Source organism: Pholcus phalangioides, unplaced genomic scaffold (genome assembly GCF_987345545.1).
Source record: "Pholcus phalangioides strain wild (caught in Gottingen) unplaced genomic scaffold, Ppha-v1.0 ptg000020l_1, whole genome shotgun sequence".
In the NCBI taxonomy this organism is placed as follows: Eukaryota; Metazoa; Arthropoda; class Arachnida; order Araneae; family Pholcidae; genus Pholcus; species Pholcus phalangioides.
The window spans coordinates 2,217,734-2,244,965 of NW_028301613.1; the positions used below are offsets into that span (position 1 = coordinate 2,217,734).

General features: G+C 39.2%; 2 protein-coding genes across 2 annotated transcripts in view; one reads left to right on the forward strand and one right to left on the reverse strand.

The window, feature by feature from the left end:
* DAAM (disheveled-associated activator of morphogenesis-like protein) overlaps positions 1-2,284 on the forward strand; it is a 39,117-nt gene extending 36,833 nt beyond the window's left edge. Inside the window, exon 25 of the mRNA XM_089248513.1 lies at positions 672-2,284. Coding sequence (XP_089104639.1) covers positions 672-1,028 — 357 coding nt within the window. The 3' untranslated portion in view covers positions 1,029-2,284. The remainder of the gene's footprint in view (positions 1-671) is intronic.
* Positions 2,285-5,090: 2,806 nt separating this feature from the next.
* LOC149070747 (centromere protein M-like) lies at positions 5,091-26,971 on the reverse strand. Its single transcript, XM_089248712.1, has 6 exons — positions 26,741-26,971; positions 21,699-21,778; positions 19,388-19,477; positions 15,714-15,793; positions 14,768-14,859; positions 5,091-5,453 (listed from the first exon to the last, which is right to left on the reverse strand). Exons 1-6 carry the CDS (start codon positions 26,831-26,833, stop codon positions 5,304-5,306), a joined length of 585 nt encoding a protein of 194 aa, XP_089104838.1. The 5' UTR covers positions 26,834-26,971; the 3' UTR covers positions 5,091-5,303.
* Positions 26,972-27,232: the final 261 nt, after the last annotated feature.

Sequence of the window (27,232 nt, forward strand, 5' to 3'; positions counted from 1 at the left end):
GTCGTCTGGCAACAGGACGTTGTGGAGATGAGAGTTGTCGGTCTAACGACCGAACACAGTGGAGTTGAAATAAGACATCTGTTTGACAGAATGTTGTGGAGAAGGGACAGGACGTTGTGGAGAAAGGAAGACACGTTATCGGACTGGGAATAGAACTTTGTGGAGAAAAAGGACAACACTTTTATCAGACTGGCAACAAGACGTGGTGGAGTCGCGATGATCCGATGCCATTAATTCTGTGATAACCTGAAAGGAACTGAAATATTTCACGTGACTAATTTCACGACAAAATCAACAGTAACACTGAAAAATGTTGCACACAATCAAAGTATTCTTCAGATATACTCGATACAGAATTTTTCAGTATGTTTCTTGATTTCATTGGAATCGTTCAGTGCCATTCTTACACATCAGAACATCTCGCAAAAACCAAGCGAATAACCTCATAACCTGGCACACAAACAATTGAAAAAAAAGAATTCAAATATTCATCATTTAATTTTCCAAACTATTATACAGTCGATGCTCATTCCATTACAACGACAGGCAGGATATGTCCCAAACGTTTTCATATAACGACTATCATACGTCAACTGTAATAATAATTTCAAAATAGATCATGTCTTGAAATGCAGAAAATTCTAATGACAATTTTTTTTTTCTTATTGTAGCGAAAGACTAACACCATAGAGAGATCGATGTCCCGCGATACCGGTTCGCCGACAACAAATTCTCTTTCCTCGTCCTCACTAAACCTGAAGAACGGCAGCATCAACGGTCTGAGAGCCATCAAAGCGGGTTCAGAGAAAGGTGAATTCGACGATCTGATCTCGGCCTTGCGAACTGGCGACGTGTTCGGAGAAGAATTCACGAAGGGCCGGCGCAATAACAGGAGGCGCGGAAATAGCCAGACGCTGCTCTTGAACCACCAGCAAACCCATTCCCTGGACGACCAACCGAATTGGAAGAGCGTCCCTCGGGACTCGAGCCGAGACCGGGTCGTTTCCAAGCACAAATTGAAAGTCTAACTCTGGGTGGAATTGTCTGATTTGGCTTCTCGACGTTGTACTATGCATACACAGAATAAAAATTGGCTTCTTTTTAATTACCGAATGAATGCGGTAAATCTCGCTAATCCCAAAATATATTGGGCAGCCCCAGAGGCATATTCATTCAAGTGGGGAGGGAGAGGGCTATTTCCCAGGGCGGTAAGTTCAGATGATGTTTAGTCTAAAACAGGAGGGCGGCGAAATTTGTGCAACCCCCTGTGGACGAAGGTACGGAGAGGTCATGGGTCAAAGTTAATGATGGAACTGCCCACACGTTCAAATCTATCTCTGCTTACAGCAGCCCTGAAGCAGAGTGGTTAGTTCCCTAGGCTTTGATTTCTAGCATTAATACCTTTGGAATATGGAATGGGCCGCCGTTACGTTGACCAGCTTTGATACCTAGTCATGGTTGTCTAGTCAGGGATTTTTATTTTACATGATGACAAAAATGCATTTGTCTGTCACGCTTCACATTTGAAAGATGGCACCACTTTAGACATATACGCACATCTTGGACTTTCATAAATAATACATATACAACACATTCCAGCATGTGCTTATTTATTAGACATTGATCCGAGGAATATTTACAAGATGTGGTTTGGTAGTCAGGGGATTTGTGAGAATTACTGCATTCCTGTGAGTTTTAAGAGAGATCTTTTCGAAGAAGAAAATACCGTTTTACAATTGATGTGATATCTTCTTTGTTGAGTCTCAGCTATATAACCAAATACAAATGAAGTCATTGCCCAGCTGTTGCTGCAACCAATGATTTTTTTTTTCTCCCCCACCTATGGCCTAGAGAGCAACCTACAATACTATACATGGACCCCTTTCCCCTAATAGACCAGCTTTGGAAGTTTTAATGAAGGGAATCGAGCAATTTTATTCATCCGGAAGAGCTTCGAAACAAATTCGGTGCTTTTGAGATCGAAATTTTCATTAGCATTCTTAGGAAATTTACGTAAAAAGCGTATATGCAATTTTTTTTGGGAGGAATTTATGCTTACGTATAATCGCGTAGGGTCATCTTTGTAAAATACATTTTTTTTCATACTTTTGTATACTTTGTGAATAACTTTTTATTTTCTTGTTTTTATACACATGTGTAAGTTTTTATCTTTGTTTTGTGTTGCGATTTTGTACATTTGTACTTTTATATGTTCATTTTTGTCCTTTATTTTATTTGCTGTGATCATTTTGTGAAGGGCTTTGAATAAATGTATGAGAATTTTGTTGAGTCGAACTTATGCTCACGTGTTCCTTTTCTTCGATTTGAGACTAAGAGGTGTCTGAATGCATGGAAGGCAAGATAAAGCATGTGTACCTACTTTCGATGTATCTCACTGAAAAAATTTCAGCAAATTAGAGTGGCATGAATTGTTCTTGGATCCCACCAGCATTTAGAATAGCGGTTCTTAAGCTTTTTACTTTGTCATATGGATCACTGCATCTTCAGTGGGTTTCAAATTACATACTTGCATCCCCTTGAATAACAATCATGCATGGAATCAATGACACCCCCCCCCCCATTGCAGAAACTTTTCTGTCTCACACCACTAAAACTGCCTTCACACCCCCCCCCCCCAGGGACCTGTGAACTCCTGGTAAAGAACCACTGATTCACAGCAGCTTATTAAAACAAATAACAGTTGTTCTCTCCTGTTTGAGATTTTAAACTTCCTGTTTGAAACTTCTAAATGCATTTTAACAAAGACTCTGATTTGTTCACCATCATATACAGTAGAGCATTAATTATCCAAATACCAATCAACTGAAACATTGGTTAACCAAAAGCGTTCCAGTCAGCAAATTCAAATTTGTGTGACATGTACAAGTTCCGCTAGTGCTTTCCCCAAATAATATAAATGATGTAATCCCTAAAGTGGTGCAAAATATTTACAGTTTTATGTTTAATATCACTGTCTCTTTGTTACATATTACTCCTGTAACACTAGTACAATTTTTTTCTGTGAATGATCGGTTATCCAAAAAACCAGTGGATCCAGTCCTCAATATATATTGTTTTGGATAATCGATGTTCTACTGTATATAAAGTCTGAAAAGTGATGAAAATATTCATCAACGTTGTTTTATCCATACCAGCTTCATAAGCATAGATAAACAATACAAGATTCACAAGAAATTGGAAACTTCATTATGTGTGAAAATTTATAATATCCGTGTTCATTATAAGCGAGTCTGACTGTATATGACACCATAATTACCACCATTGGTATTCAGTGTGAATAACAACAAATATACTGCAAAGTAAATTGATAATTTTGCATAGACACAATTGGTGTATGAAACTCACTAGTTACAGAGACAAGTGGGATCTTAAAAACATTTCAGTGCCACCATATTCAGAACCACATATGGGTTCTTCGTATATTGGTATCTTTTAAATAATGAAATCAAATGTGAAATCTACAAAGAAAAGTCAAAACTCAACTCAATCTGATACAATCCATGTGTATGTAAATTGCATCACCATTAAGATGTTACCGCAGAAATCAGTAGTGTCCCTTCATTTACGCTATAACTTGTGCAACGAACCGGTCCGGTTTTGAGGTTTTAATAGTCAATTTTGTGTAAGCAGCTTGGAATCGCAAAGAATTATGTATTAATTTTTAACAGGCCAGATAGTGCAGAGATCGGATAGGTTCTACCGTATATCTGATAAGTCAATCCCTATCGGTTGGGATCAGGATCCCCATTGCCCTGGGAAGGGGACATTGCCCTGCATGGCCTCCTACATCTTCATCCACGATTTATCATGCCCTACTGACATACCAAAGACGTTGTATTATGATGCAATGTGTAAGATTATTGATTATGAGAATAAAAAGAGATTCTTGCTGTGTTTAATATACATTCTCGGTCTGATCTCAAGTTCTTAAGATACCAAAAACTTCATTCATTCAATGTTATCAAGTACAGTTGAATGCCCATCCAATGAATCAGGTAGGACTGATATATTTTTATTCCTTTAGTCTGGGCTAGAATTAATACAAATATGTACTCAAGAACTTCAAAATAATTTGTTAAATTAAGATCATTTGTAAAATAAGATTCGATGAATCTGGATCTAACTGTAGACGTTATGACCAAAGTCTGAAGGGGTTGGAGATCCCTGGCCAAAGTTCGATGTGCTGATGCAAGCCTGTCCAGTAGGTGCCAAATCCTTTTTTTTTCATTGCCAAACGTGTGATATGTGACTATATCTAATAGCTGTATTGGGTTATCTCTATGTGACGATAGTTCTTTTTCTATGACAAAGTTTTTTCTGTAAAATTTTGAAGGGGGGAAAATATTACCATATTATGACTGCGATACTATGGGTTACCACAGTGTCGCATAACTATCACGAAAAAATACACGAACTTGGCGATCACTCAAAAAAATCATGTTGCTTCTTTTCTTTGAACTGGACTTTGGCCAGACAAAGCCCGAAATTCAGCCATTAGCCAGGTTAATTTGCAACGGAAATGGCCAATTTGCAAACTGGACAATTTCAGACTCTTCAGCCATAACATATATACAGCAAAGGATATAGGACATATATATATATGTTATAAAATAGTTATTATAATATCTGATTTCATCTAATTAGTAAATTATTACCCAATACATGAAATATTTTTTTTCCATTACAAGAATCTAAGTCAGTGTTCTTCAAGAGGTGGTTGCCCCCCCCCCCCCAAGATGTGTTTCAGAATAAAGTGAAAATCATGACAACAATATAGTGAGCAGTTATTTGTGCAGCTCAAGGGGTGAAGGAGTTGGGGGTCTTTGGTTCCCTTAATGCAGTGTTGCCCCAGGTGGGTGATGGAATTGTCTGAGGGAAGGGGGTGATAGAAGCTACGAGCATAACAAAGGATCCTATGGGTTTGATTGAGTCGAGGGCAATGAAAGGGGAAAAAATTCTGAAGAAACAGGCGATGGAACAAAAAGTTTGGGAAACTATGTCTTAGTGTGTGATCAAGAGGGTCCTGAGATATAAGTGCAGAATGAAACACTGACCAAAGCAATAATTTTAACAATTTTTAACCTTTTGAAGCAAAACAATATTACAAAAACTTGATCTCGCATTTATCATGAAACGAAAAAAAAAATGCTGCTTTAAAAAATCAGAGACTAGCAGATTAGCAGAGAGATCCCTTTCACTGTACAAATTTTACACCAAATAATATACACTCTCCTTCACGTTCAATGTCAATTTACAGAATTCACAATAACTCCATCGCCTTCTCATTGTGGAACTCTCAACGACCAATCGCTCATCGTCTTATTGCCAACAGACGTGATATACATCGGATTAACGAACCCGCTCCTCCAATTACCAGCTACTTCCACCATATTCATTATTCGATCGGCAAGATGTTCCAAGCTCTCGTTATCCTGAAAGATTAAATTAACAATTATCAAATGAGCATTTCATGGTCAGAGACAGAAAAAGAATCGGCATAGAATTTCAGATTTGCTTAAAACTATTGTTGCTCTTATTGAGTATAGTAGTGGCATCCTGTCATAAACAGTGATAAATGAAATTGCCAGGAGGACACACGTGTCTTCATTTTGCAGATTAGGAATATGGTAATGTGTTGGCTCCTAAGGAAAATGGCCGCGGCTTCAATTCAAGTATTCCGGGATTTTACTAACGTTTTCAAAGAACCAGACTTTATTCGAATTCAGAACATTAACAAGCGTAGCCTAAATACGACTACTGTCCTCTACCATCCCTTAATTCAATCTCTCTGCCCTACTACTTCTCATACTTTCTTTTTTAAGCTTGACGTTCTTACAAATCGCTCGTTCGCTCGAGCACAAAGTCACGTTACATTTCTTCCTTTTCAGCGGCTGCTCAACAGCTTCCTACACTCGGTCATCCTGACCTGCAATCATCCCGATTGCCCCACAGTACTGGTCTTTACATGTCGACCTCTTCGGATTACGTCTTGGTAACACTGGCTCATCTTTTTCTTGCACTGAAATGTCTTCATCATCGGACTCAGACTCACACCTCCAAGCTTTTAGTTGGCTCACGTGCGCTGTTGTCGTGTATAGATGACCTTTCACTGTTGATTCCAATTCAGCCACCCGATACGTGTCATTTGGTAATACAGCCGTGACAGTCATGGGTCCTCTATACTTCGGTTGAGTCTTCGTCGGTTGCCCCATGGCTCTCGGACTTTTCTTCATAACAACAACCTCACCTGGTTCGAACACTATTGTAGCACATCTGCGCTTATCGAAGGTGCTCTTCATTTTTCTTTGATTCTCCACGATTATATCTCGAGCTTCTTTTCTTACTTCCTCTGGATCCATCCACGAGTTATTCTCCTCATCTGCTAACCGTCTCAACATTCCATCATTGAATCTTGGAGAATATCCATGCAACATCTCAAATGGTGTCTTACCAGATGACTTGTTCACAAAGTTGTTCAGATTTCGTTCTACCAACTTGATTTTCACGTCCCAGTCCTTATGGTCTCTGTTCTCCATACCTGTAGTTATCGACGACAATATAGTCCTATTTGCTCTTTCGACCATCCCATTTATTCTAGGGTGTTTCGTTGAATTGAGCGTACGGTGAATTCCGTTATCCTTGCAGTACTTTTCAAACTGCTGTGACGTAAAACAAGAACCACGATCGCTTATAATTCGGTCCGGTAGTCCAAAGTCATTCACAAAGATGTCGACCGATTTCATTACACAAGTAGTTGAAGTATTTCTAACTGGAAATAATCGTACGAATCTGGTAAGGTTGTCAATGATCACTAGTAGCTCCTGATTTCCCTTCGAACTTTTGACAAAAGGTCCCAGATGATCCATATGTATCACTGCAAACGGTCTTTTTCCGGGTTCGATTGCGTGCAGCAATCCCTGTTGCTTACCTGCCGGTAACTTATTGACCAAACATTCCAGACACATAGCTATATGACGTTTTACATAGCGTTTCATGTATGGGAACCAGTACATTTCCTTGATCTTCCCAACTGTTCTGTCTGTGGCGAAATGCCCCATAAGATCATGAAATTTGATTACAGTACCTTTCCGCATGCACTTCGGAATTACATACAGTAGTTTCAATTTTTCTTTATCGTCCACCTTCCTGAAGAGTCGGTTATTCTTCAGCTCGTACCCAAGAACTAATTGTTTTTCCTCCTTGGTCCGGTCCGTATCGTTTTTCTGTAATATTTCTATCTTTTTCTTCAGTTCGTCATCTGTATGCTGGATCATTAGGATTTGATCTTCCTCAGTGAGAGTTAAGCATATCTCTAATTTCTGATCGATAAATGAGTCTAGAGTATCTTTTGACTCTGCAACAGGTGCTCTACTAAGTGCGTCTATATGTGCCATTTTTGATCCTGATCGATGTTTCACCTCGAAGTCATATTCCTGAATTAGATCAAACCATCTGGTTATCTGTGGATTCATGCATTTCTTTGTATTCATGTAGACCAAAGCTTGACAATCAGTGACGATAGTGAACTTGATCCCAATTAAGAATTGTCGCAATCTGTCCAACGTCCAAACAATCGCCATCAATTCCAATTTACTCGAGTGATATTTACTCTCAGTTTCAGTGGTCTTCTTGCTCACACAATATACTAGATGCCACTTGCCGTTCGTTCCTTTCTGCAACAACATTCCCGCTAACCCAATTGAGCTCGCGTCACAATGGACTTCGGTTTCCGCTCTCGCATCATAGTGTGATAGTATGGGTTGGCACATCAACGCATACTTCAGTTCTTCAAAAGCTCTTGTCTGTTCCTCTTTCCAAGTAAACTCTTCGTTCTTTCGAGTCAATCGTGTCAATGGATCAACTTTCTGTGCATAGTTTTTTATGAATCTTCTAAAATAACTAGTCAATCCTAGAAATCTACGTAGTTCATGAACGTTACCGGGAATCGGAAAGTCTTTGACAGCTTTCAACTTCCTCGAACCTGGCTGAATGCCTTCTGCATTGACAACGAATCCTAAGAACTCCAGTTCTCTTTTCCCGAATTCACATTTTGTCAACTTCAGCGTCAATCCGGCTGTTCTCAGTCTTTCAAACACTTCTCTAATTCGCTCCATCATATCTGTCCAATCCTTCGCTGGTATCAAGATATCATCGAGATAGCATAAGACCTTAGTGTTCATGAGTGGACCCAACATTTGACACATCAGTCTTTGAAACTCTGCTGGTGCATTTGCTAACTCGAATATCATACGTTCAAACTGTCCTGTTTCATCTGGAGTGATGAATGCTGTTTTCAACTTCGCTTCCTCCGTTAGCGGTATCTGCAAGTATCCATGAGCTAGATCCAACGTCGTAAACACTTTCACCCAGCCAAATTTTCCAGTAAATCATTGATTCGTGGCAATGGGAATTTGTCTTTCACTGTCTGATTATTCAATCGACGGTAGTCCACAACTAATCGATTTTCACCTGTCTTTTTCTTCACCAATAATACTGGACTAGCATACGGTGACCTAGTTTCTGTAACTATACCATTATCTTTCCATTCTTTCACGATATCGCTGATTGCCGTCCTCTCAGACAAACTTGTTCTATACGGCGGTGCACAAATAGGTTTGCTGCCTTCCACTTCCTTAATGTCCATCTTAGTCAACGATGTACACCCAAGTTCCTCAATGGACAATGCAAAAACATCTCTATACTCATTCACCAATGACCAAACTTCACGCTTTTCTTCTTTCTCAGTTGAATCGTCGAACTTTATCTCATCTAAACGAATTCCTCTTCTCTTACGTCCTCGTCCCTCACACGTAGTACCCACATTAGCAAATTTCTTACCGCGAGACTGTAATTCATCGCACAGTTCATCCTTCAAGGCCACACTTGAAATGATATCATCCTCACAGATTACTTCAATGTCCCTTGATCCTATGACGGCCTCACTCACGCAGCAATCAGTCGAAGGACTCACTTCTTCATCCACCAGAACATCCAAGTTTTCACGTAGTTCATCACACACAAAAGCGTTTCTGACTTCGGGGTTTCCTACAGCTTCATCAGATTCTTCTAATTCCCTCATGCTCAGTTTATCAACAACGATTGACGCACGACCGATACACTGTCCTTCACCAAACTTCACAACATGTTTCCCTAAATTCAAAATAGGAACCTTCGTTTTCCCCTTCACGACTTCTAGCAAGACATCAGTATTTCCTTGGCTTCCTTTCATCAGCACCAGTCCGTCCTCCACATCTTCTGTTCTGGCATCGATGACCTCCATCGTTGCACCGTCAACTTCTTCTGGATTCATGGTCATCAGCTCTATCGTTTTCTCCTCGACTCCGACATCTCGAACACATGGCAACTCACTTGCGTGCCACACGCGCAGTCTTCCTCCACTCCCGGCAAACTCAATTTCCGGCGACATCAGATAGTTCCGTCCAACTATCAAATCATACGACTGTGCATTATCATCGACGACCAACACATCCACAGCTGACTTTGCACCATCCACTTCCAAATCCACGTTAAGTTTCCCAAGTGCAACTGCTGATGGCTTCACCAGATCTCCATAACCGAATAATTCTTCTGATTTCGGCACATACTTGAGCTTCATATCCTCCGCTACGGACTTCTTCAACAATGTCACACTATTTCCAGTGTCGATCAAACATGAGATGAGACGCCCATCATTGATCCTAGCATTTTTGATGCAGTTCCCTTCGTAACAATCAGCACAACCATTTGCTGCCAAGTTGACTTTCTTCGTTGTAGTCTGATGACAGTGCTTTTGAATATGACCGGCCACACCACACAGGAGGCATGTTAAATTCTTCTTTCTTGGACAATCACGCGATACATGACCCAGGTATCCACACGAAAAACATCTGGGCTCCCAGTCTTGCCGCTTATTGTCTCTCGGAACCGTTGGCCTGACACGTTGTCCCTCGCCGTCACGAACTTCACTCATACGAGGTCGTTGTTCCGGTTCAAAGTCGTTCCCATCACCATGTCTCTCCTTGGATCCACGTGCACAATTCGATCCTGAGCAACGGTTCTTCGGTGAGCATCTACCCTTTGGTCATCCCAAAATCCGGATCTTCGTTCATCAGTCCCGGTGAACTTGTGACTTTTCACATCCTCGATCTCGGATCTCACGACTTCATATTCATCGAGCTTCTTCGCTAATTCATCAGGGTTCACAAAACTAGACCATTGATCGATGAAATGTTCACGAATTTTCGTCGGTACCCGCGATTTCATCTGTTCTGTGACGATCAGTTTCTTCAATGATTCAAACTCGGTAACATTCAGAAGAGATAGCCACTCGGAAAAGAAGACATTCAATTCATATCCAAAGTCCTTCCAAGTCGACTTCAGACGTCGGGAGTGCTGGATAAACTTTTGCCGTATCTTCTCTGTCGTCAGCTTGAATCGATTCAGCAACAGTCCCTTGACGAAACCATAGTCGTTAATCCTCTCTTTGGGTTCACGGATCACGATTTCGGACACTTCGTAAGGCAGTAACACTAATAAGCTAGTGACCCATTGTTCCTCTGGTACTCTCGCAAGTTCGGCCTGGCATTCGAAGTACTGTAAATACAGACTCAAATCCCCGTTATCCGCGTCGAACTTCTGTATCTTCTTGGTCAAATCGCACGGTACGATGCGATGACTTTCGGTGTCATCATCGATATTTCGCGACGCCGCACATGTTATCCGAAGACGCTCCAGTTCGAACTGCCGCTCGGCCTCTCGTTCCTGTCGCTGAGCTTCATCTTCTTTCTTCTGTCGCAGAGCTTCGGCTTCTTCTTTCCGTCGCAGAGCTTCGGCTTCTTCTTGACGGGTTTCGATGATCTGCTCGAGGAGTCCTCTAACAAAGTCCTCTTCATAGTTCTTGGACATGACGATGAGATTCTTCAGATCGGCGACTCTGTCATCTGAAGACGGCTTCTCTCCCAACTCCAATGCTAGAATCTCCAAGTCTTTCTTTCGTCCTCTCACGAGAAATGACATTTTCTTCTATCGCAGTCCGGTTTTATATCCCGCTTCTGATAAATCTGTTGGCTCCTAAGGAAAATGGCCGCGGCTTCAATTCAAGTATTCCGGGATTTTACTAACGTTTTCAAAGAACCAGACTTTATTCGAATTCAGAACATTAACAAGCGTAGCCTAAATACGACTACTGTCCTCTACCATCCCTTAATTCAATCTCTCTGCCCTACTACTTCTCATACTTTCTTTTTTAAGCTTGACGTTCTTACAAATCGCTCGTTCGCTCGAGCACAAAGTCACGTTACATTTCTTCCTTTTCAGCGGCTGCTCAACAGCTTCCTACAAATGCTAGATAGCCCTGTATTCCAAAAAGTATGATAAGGACCAAATGATACTAAAATGAAGATACAGTCGGCCCCCCGTATTCGCTGGGGTTACGTTCCAGGGGTGACCGCGAATACGGGAAATCCGCGAATAACCGAAACCATAGTTTTTTCTAGTATATCTCGTTTATTGAACAGCATGAGAAGAGCAGGGTAACGCAGAGGTATAAGGGAATGTAAAAGAAGGTGCAGAAATTGTTGGCGATGTTTTCTGAAAGAACATTGTGATTTCTATTTGCTGTTTCTTCTTCATATCATCAAGTATGTTGGGATATGATGACAAGGCTTCATCTACCAATTTTTCTACATGTGAAGAGCGTACCATAGAGTGATCTATGCCATGAAAACAATTTATTGCTGATTTGAGCGTGCAAGCCCTTCCGCTATGTTACTCATGGTGAACTTGTCTTCTACTTTTTTAACTTGATCTTCTTCATCTGGTACCGCTTCAGTTTCAGGAGCAGTCAACTGCATTAATTGCTCTTCGATAAATACCTCTATACTGCTTTTTATTAGCTGTTCAACTTCTATATCTATATCATTGAACCATTCTTCACCCACTTGTTTTGCTAATGTGACAATGTCTCTTCAGTTGGCTCTGTAGAATTGGTTGTGTCCGTTAGCGCACATTGTGGCCAAAGGGGTTAATCCACCCCTAGGTGACCGTTTCTCTCTTGGGAGTTGCCATGGCTCTAGTGGTGACAGTAATGCCATTAGCGAGCCATTCCAAACATGCACAACTCAAGTTTTGTAAACAAAACATATCAATGATGATTTCTGAGAGTTGCAAAAAAATATTCCATAAAGGAAAAAAAATCCGCGAATACGGGGGCCGACTGTATAGTCAGCACTAATTATAATGACCCTATACTATAGCAGCAAGTCTCAAATATACTGACAGGCCCATAACTAGGCTGGGATGACCAGAGCACTGCCTTGGGCAGGCTTGGAAGTGAAAATTTGAAAAAAAAAGTCAGGAAAATAGAAACACCATTGACAAAAAAAAAAGAAAATGGAATTCCCAAATTATCATAGCATTTAAAAATGTTCTGTCGTTCGAAATCTCATACCTTGAGTATTTTAATTATAGTATTATCTATTAATATTTCGAGAAACTCAAGTTCTAACGAATTTAAAAATCTTTCATTCCCATGGAATGTGGGATCAAAAAAAATGTAAATAGCAAAACTAAAAAGAAAATAAAATTTCTATTTATTGTTACTTGGAAAGTCCAATTAATGATCATGATCCATTCTCCCCCCCCCCCTGCTTTCCGAAATTTAAAAGAAACCCTGTCTAGGCATCGTTGAAATGCATCACACGCATGCTCGCCCCATTGCCTAAGGGCAAATGTGGCCTCCGGTGTCATCTGATGTGACCCACGACTTCAAACATATTTTTGTGAAAATAAACTAAGCAACATATTTCCAGATCATTCAAAGAGACCCGCGGCACAGCGTCAGATCATTCATGTGGCTCGCTGCATATTTCCAGATCATTTAAATGACCTGCATCATATTTACAGATCACCACAAACCAGGTTTTTTTTTTTTTTAGTTTAAATGGCATTAACATTAAAAACAATAATGAATAAAAATGAAGTAATTCAACAAATAAAACTACAACTTACTCAAGAAATGTTAAATATGTTGTCCACTGTGTTCTGGCTGTGAGATGCACAAAATGCTTGTTCAACAACAGATCAGAGTATGTCATGGTAATGATGTGAACGTCCTTCCAATTTACCAGTCTGCAATCCAACTACTGTTCATAACGTTTTCAGGTACCTCCCCACAGCCAGCAGTTGCAAAGGAATTAATGAAACAAACTTGAAAAGGCTGAGAACCAGATCTAAAACAACGTACCGAGTCACTTAAGTGTTATGGAAGTGTGCCGCAGGTCACCTAAATAAAGTAATAATGTGCCGCAAACCAGCACCGGACCCCGAGAAGGCATGCTATGGCCCTGTATACCAACCGTACTATGTTCTCCTTTTGATTTAACAATCATCCTATATAATGTCTCTGTTCAACTGAACAGGGAAGGGGGGGGGGGTCCTTATAATGAGTGGCAACTGTTTTAAGCTGGATCAACAGTACGAGTGCTTGCTCACTTACTCTGTGTTGCACTCAAATAATTTGCTTTACTACTGTATAATGAGGACGGGATGACAAGTTAAGAGACAAGCAATGAGCTGGAGAGGATCCATCAGAGACTAATATGCTACGCCTAGGGCTGGCTCCTCATAAGTTTGGGCCCTGGAAAAATAAAATTTTTGGGGCTCCTTATACAGGTTGTCCCAGAACTCCATGCACAAACTTAGAGGGGAGGTAAGAACCATAATTACATAGGAAAGCATGGTCCGAAATTGATAGGTGGCACTGTGGCCCATACCTGTTACCACTTTCACCGAACACTCACAAGTACCTCATCTTTCTTCAGGAGGTTCTTCCTAGAATTGTGTGACGATATTCCCACCCATGTTTGTCACAGAATGCAGTTTGAACAAGATGGACTCCATCTTATTACGCAATTTTTGTGCAAGACTATCTGGACCGGACATTTGAAAATAGATGGATTGGGCATGGTCGTCTCGTCATGCATGCCCCCCCCCCCCAGATCACCTGATTCATCTCTCTTGATTATTTTTCTATTTTTCTGAGGTACCATGGAAGCCATTGTTTTTTGCAAAATGGCAGTAGATTCAGACATGGACTTGGTGGTACGAATAACCATCGCTGCTGCTATGATCCGCAAAATGTCAAGTATCTTTGAAAATGCTCAGCAATCCATGCGGCATAGATGTCATGCGTGCATCAATGCCAATGGGCAAAATTTTGAGCACATTTTGTGATGCTTGTAACTATTATTGTACTGTTTTTTGGATAAAGCACTTTACACTGCTTTCTGTATTATGTCCTTACTGTGTCTTTATGTCTTCTTTATCACTTGAGAGTGGCATTTCCGATTATGCTTTCCTATGTGATTATGATTCCTAACAATGTTCTCTATCTCCCCTCAAAGTTTGTATGTGGAGTTCTGGGACACCCTGGGACACCCTGTATGTAGTCTCCTTTGAGGCAGAGGCATACGCACGATTATGGGGGCATGAGGGTCATGTCTAAAATATATGTAAAAATGAAAAAACAATTTCAGTACTCTGGGCATGCGCACTGTTTGCCTATACGAGAAAGAGGGTCTGGCTATTCCCATTGAATCATATATGGCTGTCTCAACTAACAAAAAAAATGAAACAAAAGTCAGGCGTTTTCCTGGACAGACACTAACCTAGAGTACAGGGCACTTGTAGTGATGACCCCCCCCCCCCCCCAGCACTTCTTTTTTACAACAAACAAATTGAAACTTACTTCAAAAAATGATCTATAAACAGGAGTGTTGAAAGTATCTTCCAGCTCATCGATTTCATCCGCATTTAAACTTGCTGAAACAGATTTTGTACCTGTGAAGGAAAAATATACAGTAGAATTTTGTGATAACTCGACATTTATTATTCTCACGGTTGGCATATAATACTGCATTCAATGGGGAGAAACCTCTTTAACTCGACACAAGATAGCTAAACCCTGCTTAATTAGACTACAATTTGCATTGTGTTATCATTTATAACAACTAGTTTTTTGAAATTGCCCATGAATTGGCTAGTTAGTGAATTTTCACAACATTTCTCTCATATATTTCAACAGTTTTTCATTTTTTTTTGTTATTTTTGGTCAAAAATACTTTCTTGCACACCTTAAGGGAGGTAGGGTAATTTTTCATTTATTGGAGCCTGGAAACTCTACCATGTGGACTACGAAAGTCGCAGATGATATCTCAAATTTTTAAGCGAAAGGTGGCTGAATAAGCTAAAAAATTACGTTTTTTTCTTTTAGATCAAAATTTTTAAGCTAAAAATATAAGTTTTCCTAACTTTTGGCAATTACACAGCTCATTCGTAAATTACAGATATTTTGATACATTTGCATTTTTCACTTGAATTCAAGATTATTCGGAAACCTTCAGAGAAAAATCCCTCCCCTTAATGATGGAATGGAATTGTTCAACTGTATTTATAAGTACATGTACATGACATAAATGATATTCAACAACTGGGAGGGTGAGACCAAATGAAACCTCGCTAACTTAACATATGCTTAAGTCAACACGTTCATCGATCATCGGTACACGTGCCAAGTTATCAAGGTTCCACTGTACATATTCGAAATAACAATAGCTGCGATAAAATACCTACAATCTAATTTCCCTATTAATATCATTGGTAAACAATTATTAATACAAAAAGTTTTGACTTACAGTTCAGTGCCACAAAACAGCTTTTCCCGAGAAAATAGGCGATATCGACCAATTGAATAGCATTATCAATATTGGTTTTGCTGGAAAAAAACAATTGTTAAGTTTAAAATATAATTTGCATTAAGCAATGAACAGCAACAATCCTAACAGTGTGTGTGTGTGTGAGAGAGAGAGAGGAGGGAATCAGAAAAAAAACACTCATAATATAAATTTGAGAAAACCAACATATAAGTTTCGGCACTCATAGGTGCCATTTTCTAGGTAGGCCATATCAAGAAATAACTCTGAATTGAACACTGAAAGACTGGACACACCCTGCTTCCCATCTCAGAGAGATATCGAAGCTTTCCCGGGGGATGGGTGTTCAGAAATCAACAAAAAACACGGTCAGGATGAGTACTCAATTGAGTGCAGATGAGAACTTGAGTACAGTAGACTCTCTGTAATCTGGCATTTTATTCTTCAAGCATAGGGAATGAAGCCATGTCACTGCATGTCCATGCATAGAAGTTTATGTTATTTAAATAGGTCTTTTCAATTAACTTTCAGCCATCTGGCGATTTGAGTAATCCGGCATACTCTGGTCTGATATGTGCCAAATTAATGAGAATCTACTGTAGGCCTATTTGATTACTCACATTCTGACAACATTTTTTGTTAAAGAGAAGTTCAGAGCTTTTTCTTGTTTCGCCTTGAAAACAATACCCATTAGAGCCGTAACTTATGTCAGTGTTCTCAAATTTATTTACTGCCTGAAGTATGTTGCACGGACATGTCAAGATTTGCATGAAGCTTCTCAGTAGCATAAAATGTTGAACTTTACCAAAAAGTGTATGGGGGACCAGTGCCGTCTTAATGCATGGACGGCTCAGGTTTCACAACACATACACACACACTTTCCAGCATGTTCCAGGTTTCCTTAGACCACCTGCTTATATCTCTCTTCACTGAGATGGAGTGGCAGGCCAGGTCAGGAAAAGGAGGTAGGCCTCAGAAAAATCAGTTGACCTGGGGGCCCCAAAATGCTCTTAAGATGGTCCTCAGGGAACCCCCAATGGAATCAGTCTTAAAAATTTGTATTTTTTAATTTAAAAAAATTTAAATAGAAAGTTCATTTTAATAGAGCACCCCCCCCATAAGAAAACCTACTACTTCACCAAACACCAATCCCGACCATATCACTATATTGCAATTTACTGCCATTAATGAGATGGGTCAGAAATAAAGGCACTGTCTATCAGTGATAGCCTCAAGCTTGTTAGGGAAAATATCTTATCTATATACTCCATCGGGTTTGAACCAGGGACCCTGACAGCAACCATCATGGTGGTAGACAAGCATCTTACCACCACCCGGGCGCACCCCACATAAGAACTGGAACCTAGGAGCTTGGGCCACATGAGCCTCTTCTACAAGTAACTGTGAGGTTGCCAGGTTCCTCAGTACCTCATGAATATTGAATTCAATCCACCCTGCATGTGCTCTAGCAGGTTGCATATGCGGACATCTCGCAACCCTAGGCCCCCCACCCCAATGTTCGTTTGCATCAGAGCTCCTACAACAAACATCCTGTCAAGAACAAGCTCCACATGTTTGACAGCGCACATCAAAATTGTGTCCCGTGCATGCAAAATGACCGAAAATCACACTATTAGTGCATATCACAGATTGCTTCACCACCCACAGACAAAAAAGATCGGTGCAAGTGAAATAAAAAAATGAAGAGAACGATTCTTACAAGTGCCAAAATCACGACAAATTTGTTATTTGTGTTGCTTTTCCTGTCATTTTCCCTTCAATGGAGAAATAGCTTTCTGTGCTTCCGTGGCACTGCATAAGGCATATGAATACGGTAAAAACATAAAATTTACTTTCATTCATCTAAATTCTCTGTTGATGGGATCTGAAACAAGTCTTATCGCTCATGCTCCGGTGGTGACCTGGGTCATGGGCTTATTACCATATTCCTTTCCATTAAGCCAAATATTCTCCTAATGGCGAGCGATACGTAAATTCAATCACCAACCCTATTCTAGTCCAAGTTTGTCTTCTCTCGTTCAGTCATATTCGTATATGAATTATCTTCCATGGCTTGTAGTTGAGTGCGGCCATTCGTAGCAGTTGACAACTCTGAGTTGCTCAACCTAGCTTATTTACGGGGGGGGGGGGGGAAGGAAGCTGATGTGCTATAGCCCAGGGTGGCAAGTTCAGAGGAGGCAGTAAATTTGAGGAATGAGTGGAAGAGACAATTAGTAGAATAGGAGAAGGGCAGCAAAATTTCTATAACCCTAAATAAATCCACCTCCGTCAAGTATTGCCATCTTAATACGTGGGCCTACCCGAGCACGACCCAGAAGCTCCAAGAGCATAGGGACTCATAAAAATGAGATCTGGTTAAAATTTGAGAGTAAGCATATATATTGGTAAAGACAAGCATTTCTAGCCACGTAAGGCCTCAAAAAACATCACTTTGCCCTGGGGGTCCTTAATGCTCTTAAGATGGCCCTGCTGCCATGACAATAAGGGACCAGGTCAGTGACGGGCCAAAAGATTGATCTAGAGAAATCGCACACAAGTGTGACTTGAAGCATGAGCAAGCATGTAAATGAACAAAAGAGCGGCACGTGCTAGAATATGAATGGCAAAAAAAATGAGCTAATGCATGTGTAAAAAATCAAAATACAGTCGAATCCCATTTTAAAGAATAGTTATCGCGAAAATGTCGTTGTAACGAGCACTTTTCTAATTTCCCAAATAAGTTTACATAGGAACAATGCTACGCAACCTGGAATTCCTTTATAACAAAATTTCATTTTAACGAAGTGATTCCTCCGGTCTCTTGGCATTCGTTATAAAGGGATTTGACTGTAGTGATCTGCAAAGCAAGGAGCCATGCCACTGAGTGGCCTAGAGTGTGTGCAAGTGTAAGTGACTCAAAGTGTGTAAGCATGTGAAGCATGTGAATGACTAAAAGAGTGGCCATAACATTGTGCACAAGCATGTGTATGCCTAAAAGAGTGACTTACAGAGCATGTGAGTGACCAAAACAGTGTGCAAGCATGTGAATGACTAAAAGAGTGTGTGAGCACAGGAGTAACCACTAGAGTGATTTAGAGAACGTGTGAGAATAGGAGTGACCAAAAGAGTGACTTAGAGACACAAATGTACTTGCAGGAGTGGAAGGAGGTCAAGTTGGTCTCCAAGTTGCATAGCACAGGGTGGCGAATTTGATTAAAGGATAGTCAAGAAAGTTAAGACTAGAATAGGAGAAGGGCCGGCAAAACCATAAATATGCCTCTGGTTGTAGCAATTTATTTCTCGAGAAAATGAGTGGAAATTTTTTTTAAAAAATGAAATTAGTTATGAATTTTTTCATTAAAATTTTCAAATTAGTGCTGAGGAACCTATGCAGAACAATTTTTGTTTAAGTAAAAACCATTTCCACTCATGTGGATGGATAAACATTAAATCTGGTTAACACAAAAAATTTCCACAGCTGCTTCACACAGGTTAGTGTCAAGAAGGTTCAACGGCGTGAAGAGCTTTGAAAGATATGTTATAAGTGCAAGAGAATTAATACCCAAATAAACATCTTATCACACATATGTTACATTGCTTTACTTTTTTTTGTAAATCTCATGAAACTTTTTGAATCTAACTTATTTAAAACGTACCTTGACCTTTTTGTAACATCCAACATGAATATGATGAAATCGAAACTTGGATGATCCTCATTCTTCAACGGTAAGCTTCTAACGACATGTCTGTAATAAAATGCGGATTCAACTAATTATTTCATTGAATTCATCTAAACTTTTTCTTTGCTCGTGAACAATTTGGGAAGAGTCTTTTATTAGAAACCTGTGGCAAGCGCTATAGCGATCAGATTTTTTTTTTTAAACTTTCTCACTAAAACTCTCTCACGGAGAGCCAGCCCTCTAAATAGGAGGACTTATTTTGCAACCACCCAGTATTTTTTAAGACAAAAGCGTATTAGTATTATGTCAACACTTCATGCATACATTTACCCTCTACTGTGATAATTAGGGCTCGGATTTTTATGACCTAAACATCTTGAAAATATGACCTTGAAATTTTAAAATATGACCAGTTAATTCCCAATATATGATATGGCATACCTTTTTATAGCCAAGTTTTTGACCACGCCAAAACAACGAATATGTTTTGGATGATTTCGACTTACGATGATGATGTGTATGCCTTCATCCTCGACTTGTGAAACCTTTTAATCCTATGGATGTTATATCTGAACACGAGGTAAAGCCATGACCTGAAGCATGGACAAGCAGATTCAGAAAACTCTGATGAATGCGTCATCGGAGAAAGATGAGTCGCCATCACCGTCCGAAACACTTCCAGTATAAGTGCATTTCATGCCTTCTGGGGTTATTGTAAATAAAAATGTTGTCAACCCCATCCTCTCTGGCACATTTTTTTTAAACCAAGGGTGTTCAACTTTTAGGAGAGAGTGCCGCCCACTTCATTCGTTTGGAAATGTAACACGGACTACTTGAGTAATCTGAAACAGGCCACTTTAGTGATCCTTAGTGCAGCAGATCACTTATATGATCTGGAAATGTGCTGAAGAGCCACTCACGAGATCTGTGAATGCGCTTCTGGCTGCCCGAGTGATCTGGAACCGTGCCACAGAACACGTGAGTGATCTGTAAATGTATCACTGGTCACTAAAGTGATCCGGAAATGTGCCACAGAGCACTTTGAGTGATATGGAAATGTGTGACACAGGTCATTTGAGTGATCTGGAAAAATACTTAGTTCAGTTTTACAAAATTAGGTTTGAGGTCACAGGTCACATTTGATCCTCTGGCTATAAGCTGAGCATGTATGTTTCAAATGATATTGGTGTTATCATTCCGCTGGTGACCCTACCAAATAGCACCAAATCAGGTCTGGTGATTAAAAAAAATAGTTGCCAAGCAGCAGTATACCGTATATTGGAGGAATTATATTTAGCCATATGGTCTCATGATTTTCTCATTATTTCATCTCTTCTTTTTCAATTATTGCTTCTTATGTCATTAAGTTAAAAAATAAACATGAAATTACATCAATTCATGATTTTAACTCTAATTCTCACTAGATCCAAATGAAAACCATGCCTACCATATGCACAATAAATGCTCTCCAGTGCATTCTAGAGTGAGACCGAATATTATGAGATGCAGTTTAAAATGTTTAACAAAAATCGCTATATGAAAAAGCCAACAGTGGGATTCCAACCCAGGTCCTCGTAATGTAAATCTCTCATGATACCCACATGATCACACAGCCGCTACTATCGCTGCTGATTCTTTCCAGCTACTCGTTCATTCACCCCCCTCCAAAATCCTAGAATAAATTCAGTAACTTTTTACTCTGCCAGTCAACTTTAGACAGTGCCAGAACTAAAGAAAGGCACGAAGTGGGGGGGGGGGGCAACTACAAAACTTGAGGAAGTGACAAGTTTAAAGGAAAAAAATTTAAAAAATAGTTTTTACTTCAAACCCCATAATTCATAAAATATTGTATCAGAGCTTTGGAGTTATACAGTCACGGAGAGTGGTAGCAAAACAACCCCTGCTGTCTACGGCATTCACCCGAAAAGTGAAAGAACGTGGGTTCGATTCCCCTGCAAAGGCAGTTGAATTTTCTCTTTCCAAAAACTCATCTTCACAACAACCAATTGTTAAAACCTTAGTATGCATAGCGGAAAGCGACATCATCCTTTCAAAAGGATCTATAACTTGAAAATCACTAAAATATGACTGGTCGCTCAAAAGCACTTAAAATATGACTAAAAAAGACTTACTGCTTGAAAATCACTAAAATATGACCAATAGCGCAAAAACACGCAAAATATGACTTGTCGTAAAAAAAATATGACCCGTGATAAAAATTCGAGCCCTAGCAATAACATTATTCAATAAAATCTACATGCATGCATATGTGAACAAAAATACTTACATATCAACTTTGAAAGGCCTTTCCAACTTGACCAGTGCTTTCGCTAGAATTGAGGACTTTTCTTTCTGATCGCATATGACCTGTAAAAAATATGTGTATGAAATAATATATAATACGATATATAACATTGAAAATATAAATCAAGTACATAACACATCACTCGAAATACATTTTCAGTCGAACCCCCCATTTAGCGAATCAGATAAAAAAAACCAGACGTTTTTATTCTGTAAATCGAGGAAAATAATTATAATTATACCAGGACTGAGTTAATACAAACACAGTATATGTACAGGGACATCCGAACAAATTTATAATAAAGAGGAATTCATTAAATCTGAGTTTGTTATATCGCGGGGGGGGGGAATCAAACTGTAGGCACAGTAGATGAGGCTTATAAGAATAACGTTTCGTAAAGCCACTTTGATTCTTGTATTCGAAAACTTTTGGTGTTATTCTTTCAGTCACCGCTGGTGCACAAAGGGGTGGGGGAGGCTTCAGGCAAGATAAGTTTTTAATGAGAGAACCGAAAAAACCTTTCCTTATTGAATATTTTAATTGCTAAAATTTTAAATCTATAGAGCAATAGCATATAATTGTCCTTATAGAGAGATTGTTCGTTTTCAATGTAGACTGACTAAAATGTTGCACAGTAACTGAGCTACTATTGTAATACTATTGTCATGGCCCCCCATAAGGGTGGGACCCGGAATAGTTTTCTCATCATTTTTTGTTCTTTCACGCTATATATGTTCTCGCTATAGAGGGGACCCTTAAAAAGGTCTGGTCCAAGGACCCACTAAAGATTCCAACCCCTGGGACAAAGGTCTTCGATCTTTTTCTAGTCACAAGCGCTGCCTGTACACATCATCAAAAGAAGAGCACCCTTCAGGCAAGTTTGACATACGAATGCATGAAAAATAAAGACTGATTTTAATCCTTGAATGAAATTTGTACAAGGTATTTAATTGGCACGTTGATCAAGTGTTCGCAAGCACAAAATTGGGCACAAGCATAGAGCACTATGGGTGCTCACGAGCAACAGGCTGAAGATACCTGCCTAGGGGCTCTGATCCTGGATATGGAGAGCCATGACTATTGTCCGAGTGCATAACTCTGGATCAGAGGTTCCCAAACATTTTTGTTCCATTGCACCCCCTTCAATATATTTTTTAATCATCACCCGCAACCTGTAGCTTCAACCACCCCTTGGAGCTTTCTATCGTCCTCAAGGGGCGATATTGCCCCCTCTGGGAAGCACTGCTCTAAGTAGATCTGCTTATCAGTAACTTCGACAAAAAAACAGTCTTTTTTTTTTTTAATCATAAACCTCTTGTGGCCCTAAGTTCTGCCATTCATGGAAGGTAGCTCACTTCATTATGAAGCTGTAATCCTTACTGTTTGGAAGTCGGGGGAGGGAGGAAGAAAAGGCAATGGTGAAAACACAATATGGGATGGTTTTATTACAAAGGTAAAAGTGATGATAAAAGTATTTTTCCAAATAACCTGGTGAATAATTTAAATATTCTACAAGTTTCCACTACTGAGATGAATCGTGGCAGTTTTAGAAGAAAATTTTTTTTTTTCGATTTTTATAAGCGGAAATCTGATACTTATAACCGATTATTTTTCTGTTTTAAAACAGCGTTTGGTTTTTGTTTTGCTGCTTTGATTCTTATAAACGGTTGATTCTTATAACCAGTGAATTTGATAGAACCTACAGATTTAACATAGGATCCTATGGGTTCACTTATGTTGGGGGCGATGCGAGAAAATAAAATTCAAAAAAGGGGCCAATGGAACACCAAAAGTTTAGGTTGGCATTGTCTAGTGCATTTGACGGACTTCTGAAATAAAGATGTGTGTTTCCAGAATTCTGTGTGATACTTTAAAATTATTCATGAACTCTGTTTGATCCCTGAGACTGACCTTAAACTGTTACGATTTCTAAAAGTTATATTAAGCTTGAAAATCAGCGTTGATTTAAATGAATAAACAAATTTGTGATAGAAAAATACATTTTGCCTTTCATTTTGTTGCCTGCAAACCTGGGATAACAAAACATGTTGTACCGGTGGGAAACATGATCATGTACCAGTTTGGTATAGGATCACCTTACTGTTTTTTTTATCCAAGTTCCTTAACTGCACTAAAAATTTTTATAAGAGCCCCCCACCACAGCACAAAAGACAAAAAAAAAAAGGTTACATCGCCCCGCCCTTCCTGTGATAAAAATGACATTCTATATAACAAGGGTGAACATACTTGGCAATATCTCTATAAAATCAGCTCCTAATTACACATTCCAAAATTCAAGGTTGGCGATACGCACACAGCATTGCTATTGGAATTTAACATTGTGGAGCCAACAAACCTTAATACAGTGACAGCCTCTCTTGACACAGCCACCCTTCTTTACCTTTCCAAAAAAATAATTTCCTTGGTCTGTTTAAAGTATGCATTTCAAACCCCTGCTTGATGTTCACTCCCTCTTTTACGGACAAATTTAATTTGTCCTGCAAGTGTCCGCAAAAGAGGGGTTTTTATCGTATATATGTATGCCTTCAAACTTGCCGGACATCAGATGAATTAGGATTCATGTTATCTCCGAAAAAGAAAAGTTGGAGAGATAACAAATATAAGATGACACAGCATCAGATGAATAAAAATTGAATGGAATTGAGATGCTATGCGAAGAAACAACAAATAAGCACAGCAAACCCCCCCCCCCCCCACCCATCAGAACTACTGTTGCCATCAACACTAACAAAAAAGTTGGCGTGAAAATTTACATAGGCTGTAAAATTCTTACCATAAATATAACACATTATTTAATAATCTACTCATGAAAAAAATGTTATTTTCTCATTTATAAAGAGCATTTTTAGTCTGAAAAATATTTTTTTTTTCACATAAATCAGTAGAGTTAATGGTGGAGAGACCAAAGATGGCCTGTCACAATCCAGCCTTAAAAGTGTAAAATTTTATCATTTAATGTGACGACTTGTCATTAATACAGGACTTGACAAATTGAAATTAAAAATTTGGCTCCTGCACAATTTTATAAGCATCAAGCATTTTTCCTCCAACAAAATCGTCCAAAATAGTGTACTCTGTTAACTTTTTCAGGACTTAAGGACCTCTCAATGCTAGCAGACACACTGACATAATTTTTTATAATTCTGTGCGGCCCTCAGACTTCAACTCAGTAATCAATTAATCATACATAAAAAATTAAGAGCAAATGTCAACATTTTAGTCACCATGGTGACCTGGAATTCAAGTCCTGCATTAATATGAATACAAACACAACAATAATTATAAACCATGCGCTCAAAAAAAATAAGATAGATAACAAGAATATCAAATTGACAAAAGGAAAAAAAAGGTCTGAATTCAATAACCCATGATTGGCTAAATCGTCAATGATTTAAAAAATAATTCCACTCTGAAATCTCTACCTATAGTTCTGTAATCACTAAATTTGAGACCTTTCGATTCAACTCAATACAACCTTATTATGTCTAAGTAACTATGTGGTTAACTACTACTTACTACTGCTGTCGATATCGTTATATTAATAGAAATTTGGTCATTTCAAATTAAGCATGGTTTACCTTACTAGAAATGTCTATCGCCAATCTTTGGTTCAAAACATGCCATGTAATTAATAAGAAGCCAATTTTCCATTTGTGATCTTAGAAATGTAGTCAATAGGCATTTTTATTTTGCTCACAAAGAATTCTTCAATATTCAACAAAACTATAAACTTTCAAAGATATCGTTGATTTTTTTTCCTATTGGCGATTTCAAGAAATGTAACGAATCGGTGCTCACCTCTGTTGCCAGATTGGTGAATTTCCTACCAAATTGGGATGGTTTGGCAAATAAGTTTCGGCTGTATATATATATACATTTTTTTTTTTTCACTATTTCTACTGGCAATATATATATATATGTGTGTTCATCACAAGTTTCTTTTTTTCTCCTTTATTTCAGTCTTCAAATGGTAAGGTGGCTTTCGGATAAAGGAGAGAGGCTGCAGCATGTGCCGCCCCCTCCGAAGTCATAGAAGCTTAAGGTCAGTTGTTTTCAAAGTGTGCATTGTGGTCCTAGAGGCGCTGCAGCAGGCTACCAATATTGAGGTGTGTATGTGCCTGTCTAATGCTTTGTAGTAGTTCATGATGGATTACTCTAGGGAGCCACAGATAGACTTTAACAAAAGCAAAGCAAGCCAAAGGAAAAAAAATTGAGAACCACTGCTCTAGGCTCTACTAGAGCTCCTTTGTAGGCAGTGGCATCGGAAGTGTTTTAGACCTATGGGTACTTATCCCGACGAGAGCCTCGCATACAAAATTTTGATGTCTGATTTAATTCTAGGGGTGCTTGAGCTGCAAAATACTTAAGATGCTTCAGCAGAAGCAGATACAGGCTCCTATAAGGAAGAGAAATCAATGACCATGTGTATAGCAAAGGAAGCGGCAAATGCCTATCTCCACTCTCCCGTTACCTATGTCTATTTTTTTTAAATTAAGCTCCACCCTCCCTCTGTATCCGTCTACGTACAGCACTAGCGCAACTGTTTGTACGTGCCTGAAGCTATGGGTGAAAACCTACATCGCAGTACAAGGCTATATCCAAGTGAAAGGTCATGGGCGCAGGGTAATGACTAGAATTGTTTCGAAAGGGGGTGTGAGCACACAAGAAAGAAAGAAAGAAAAACTCAGAATGAACCACTGCATTGAAGGATGGGTAACTCTCAGACGATTCCTAGATGGCAACTTATCGTGGGAAAAAAAGTCACCAAGGGAAGTGGTGACCAATAGTGAAACTATTCTAGCAGCATGTGTTCAAATATCATGGGCTATTTCGAAGATTATTTTGGATGGAAATTCTTCAATGATCTGGCAACTCCACCATATGAACACAAAAGGTTACAGGAAAGAGCCGTAGTAGCCAATAGCCCTGGATAAAAAATACTGAGAATTAAATTAGTATTAAACATTAATTATTCAAACATAATTATGTGTTAATTCACTGACCAGCACAGTGAGTTTGAGAGGATCATCCGGGCCAACAAACTTCAATATATGTAAGCCTTCAACTTGCCGGACATCAGGCGTATTGGGATTCATATTATCTCCGAAGAAAAGAAAACTTGAACAGATAACGGATACAAGACGACACAATGACACAGCGTCAGACGAATACAAAATTGAATGGAATCGAGACCCTATGGGAAGCTGTAACAACAAACAATACAATACAATACAATAATAATTATACAGGGCTCTCGGCTAAACAACAAACAAGCATAGCAATCTCCCGCTGAAGCTACTGTTGCCAACAACACTAACAAAAAAAAGGAATGTGACCCACAATTCAAGGGCTGTAAAATGCTTTCCACAAATATTATTATTAAATACATTATTATTTATTAAAAGTATTTATATGGAAAACATTATTATTATTATTATTTATATTATTCGTCAAAAGCTTGAAACAAGTTAATTTTTTTTTTAATATCAATGAAG

Excerpts from the sequence above, each read along its gene's own strand:
- LOC149070747 (XM_089248712.1), bottom strand. The coding sequence starts at position 26,833 with ATGAATCCCAATACGCCTGATGTCCGGCAAGTTGAAGGCTTACATATA. Across the intron at positions 19,478-21,698 it reads AGGCCTTTCAAAGTTGATAT|ACATGTCGTTAGAAGCTTAC; the intron begins GTAAGTATTTTT and ends ATTTTATTACAG. Across the intron at positions 15,794-19,387 it reads GATGTTACAAAAAGGTCAAG|CAAAACCAATATTGATAATG; the intron begins GTACGTTTTAAA and ends GTTTTTTTCCAG.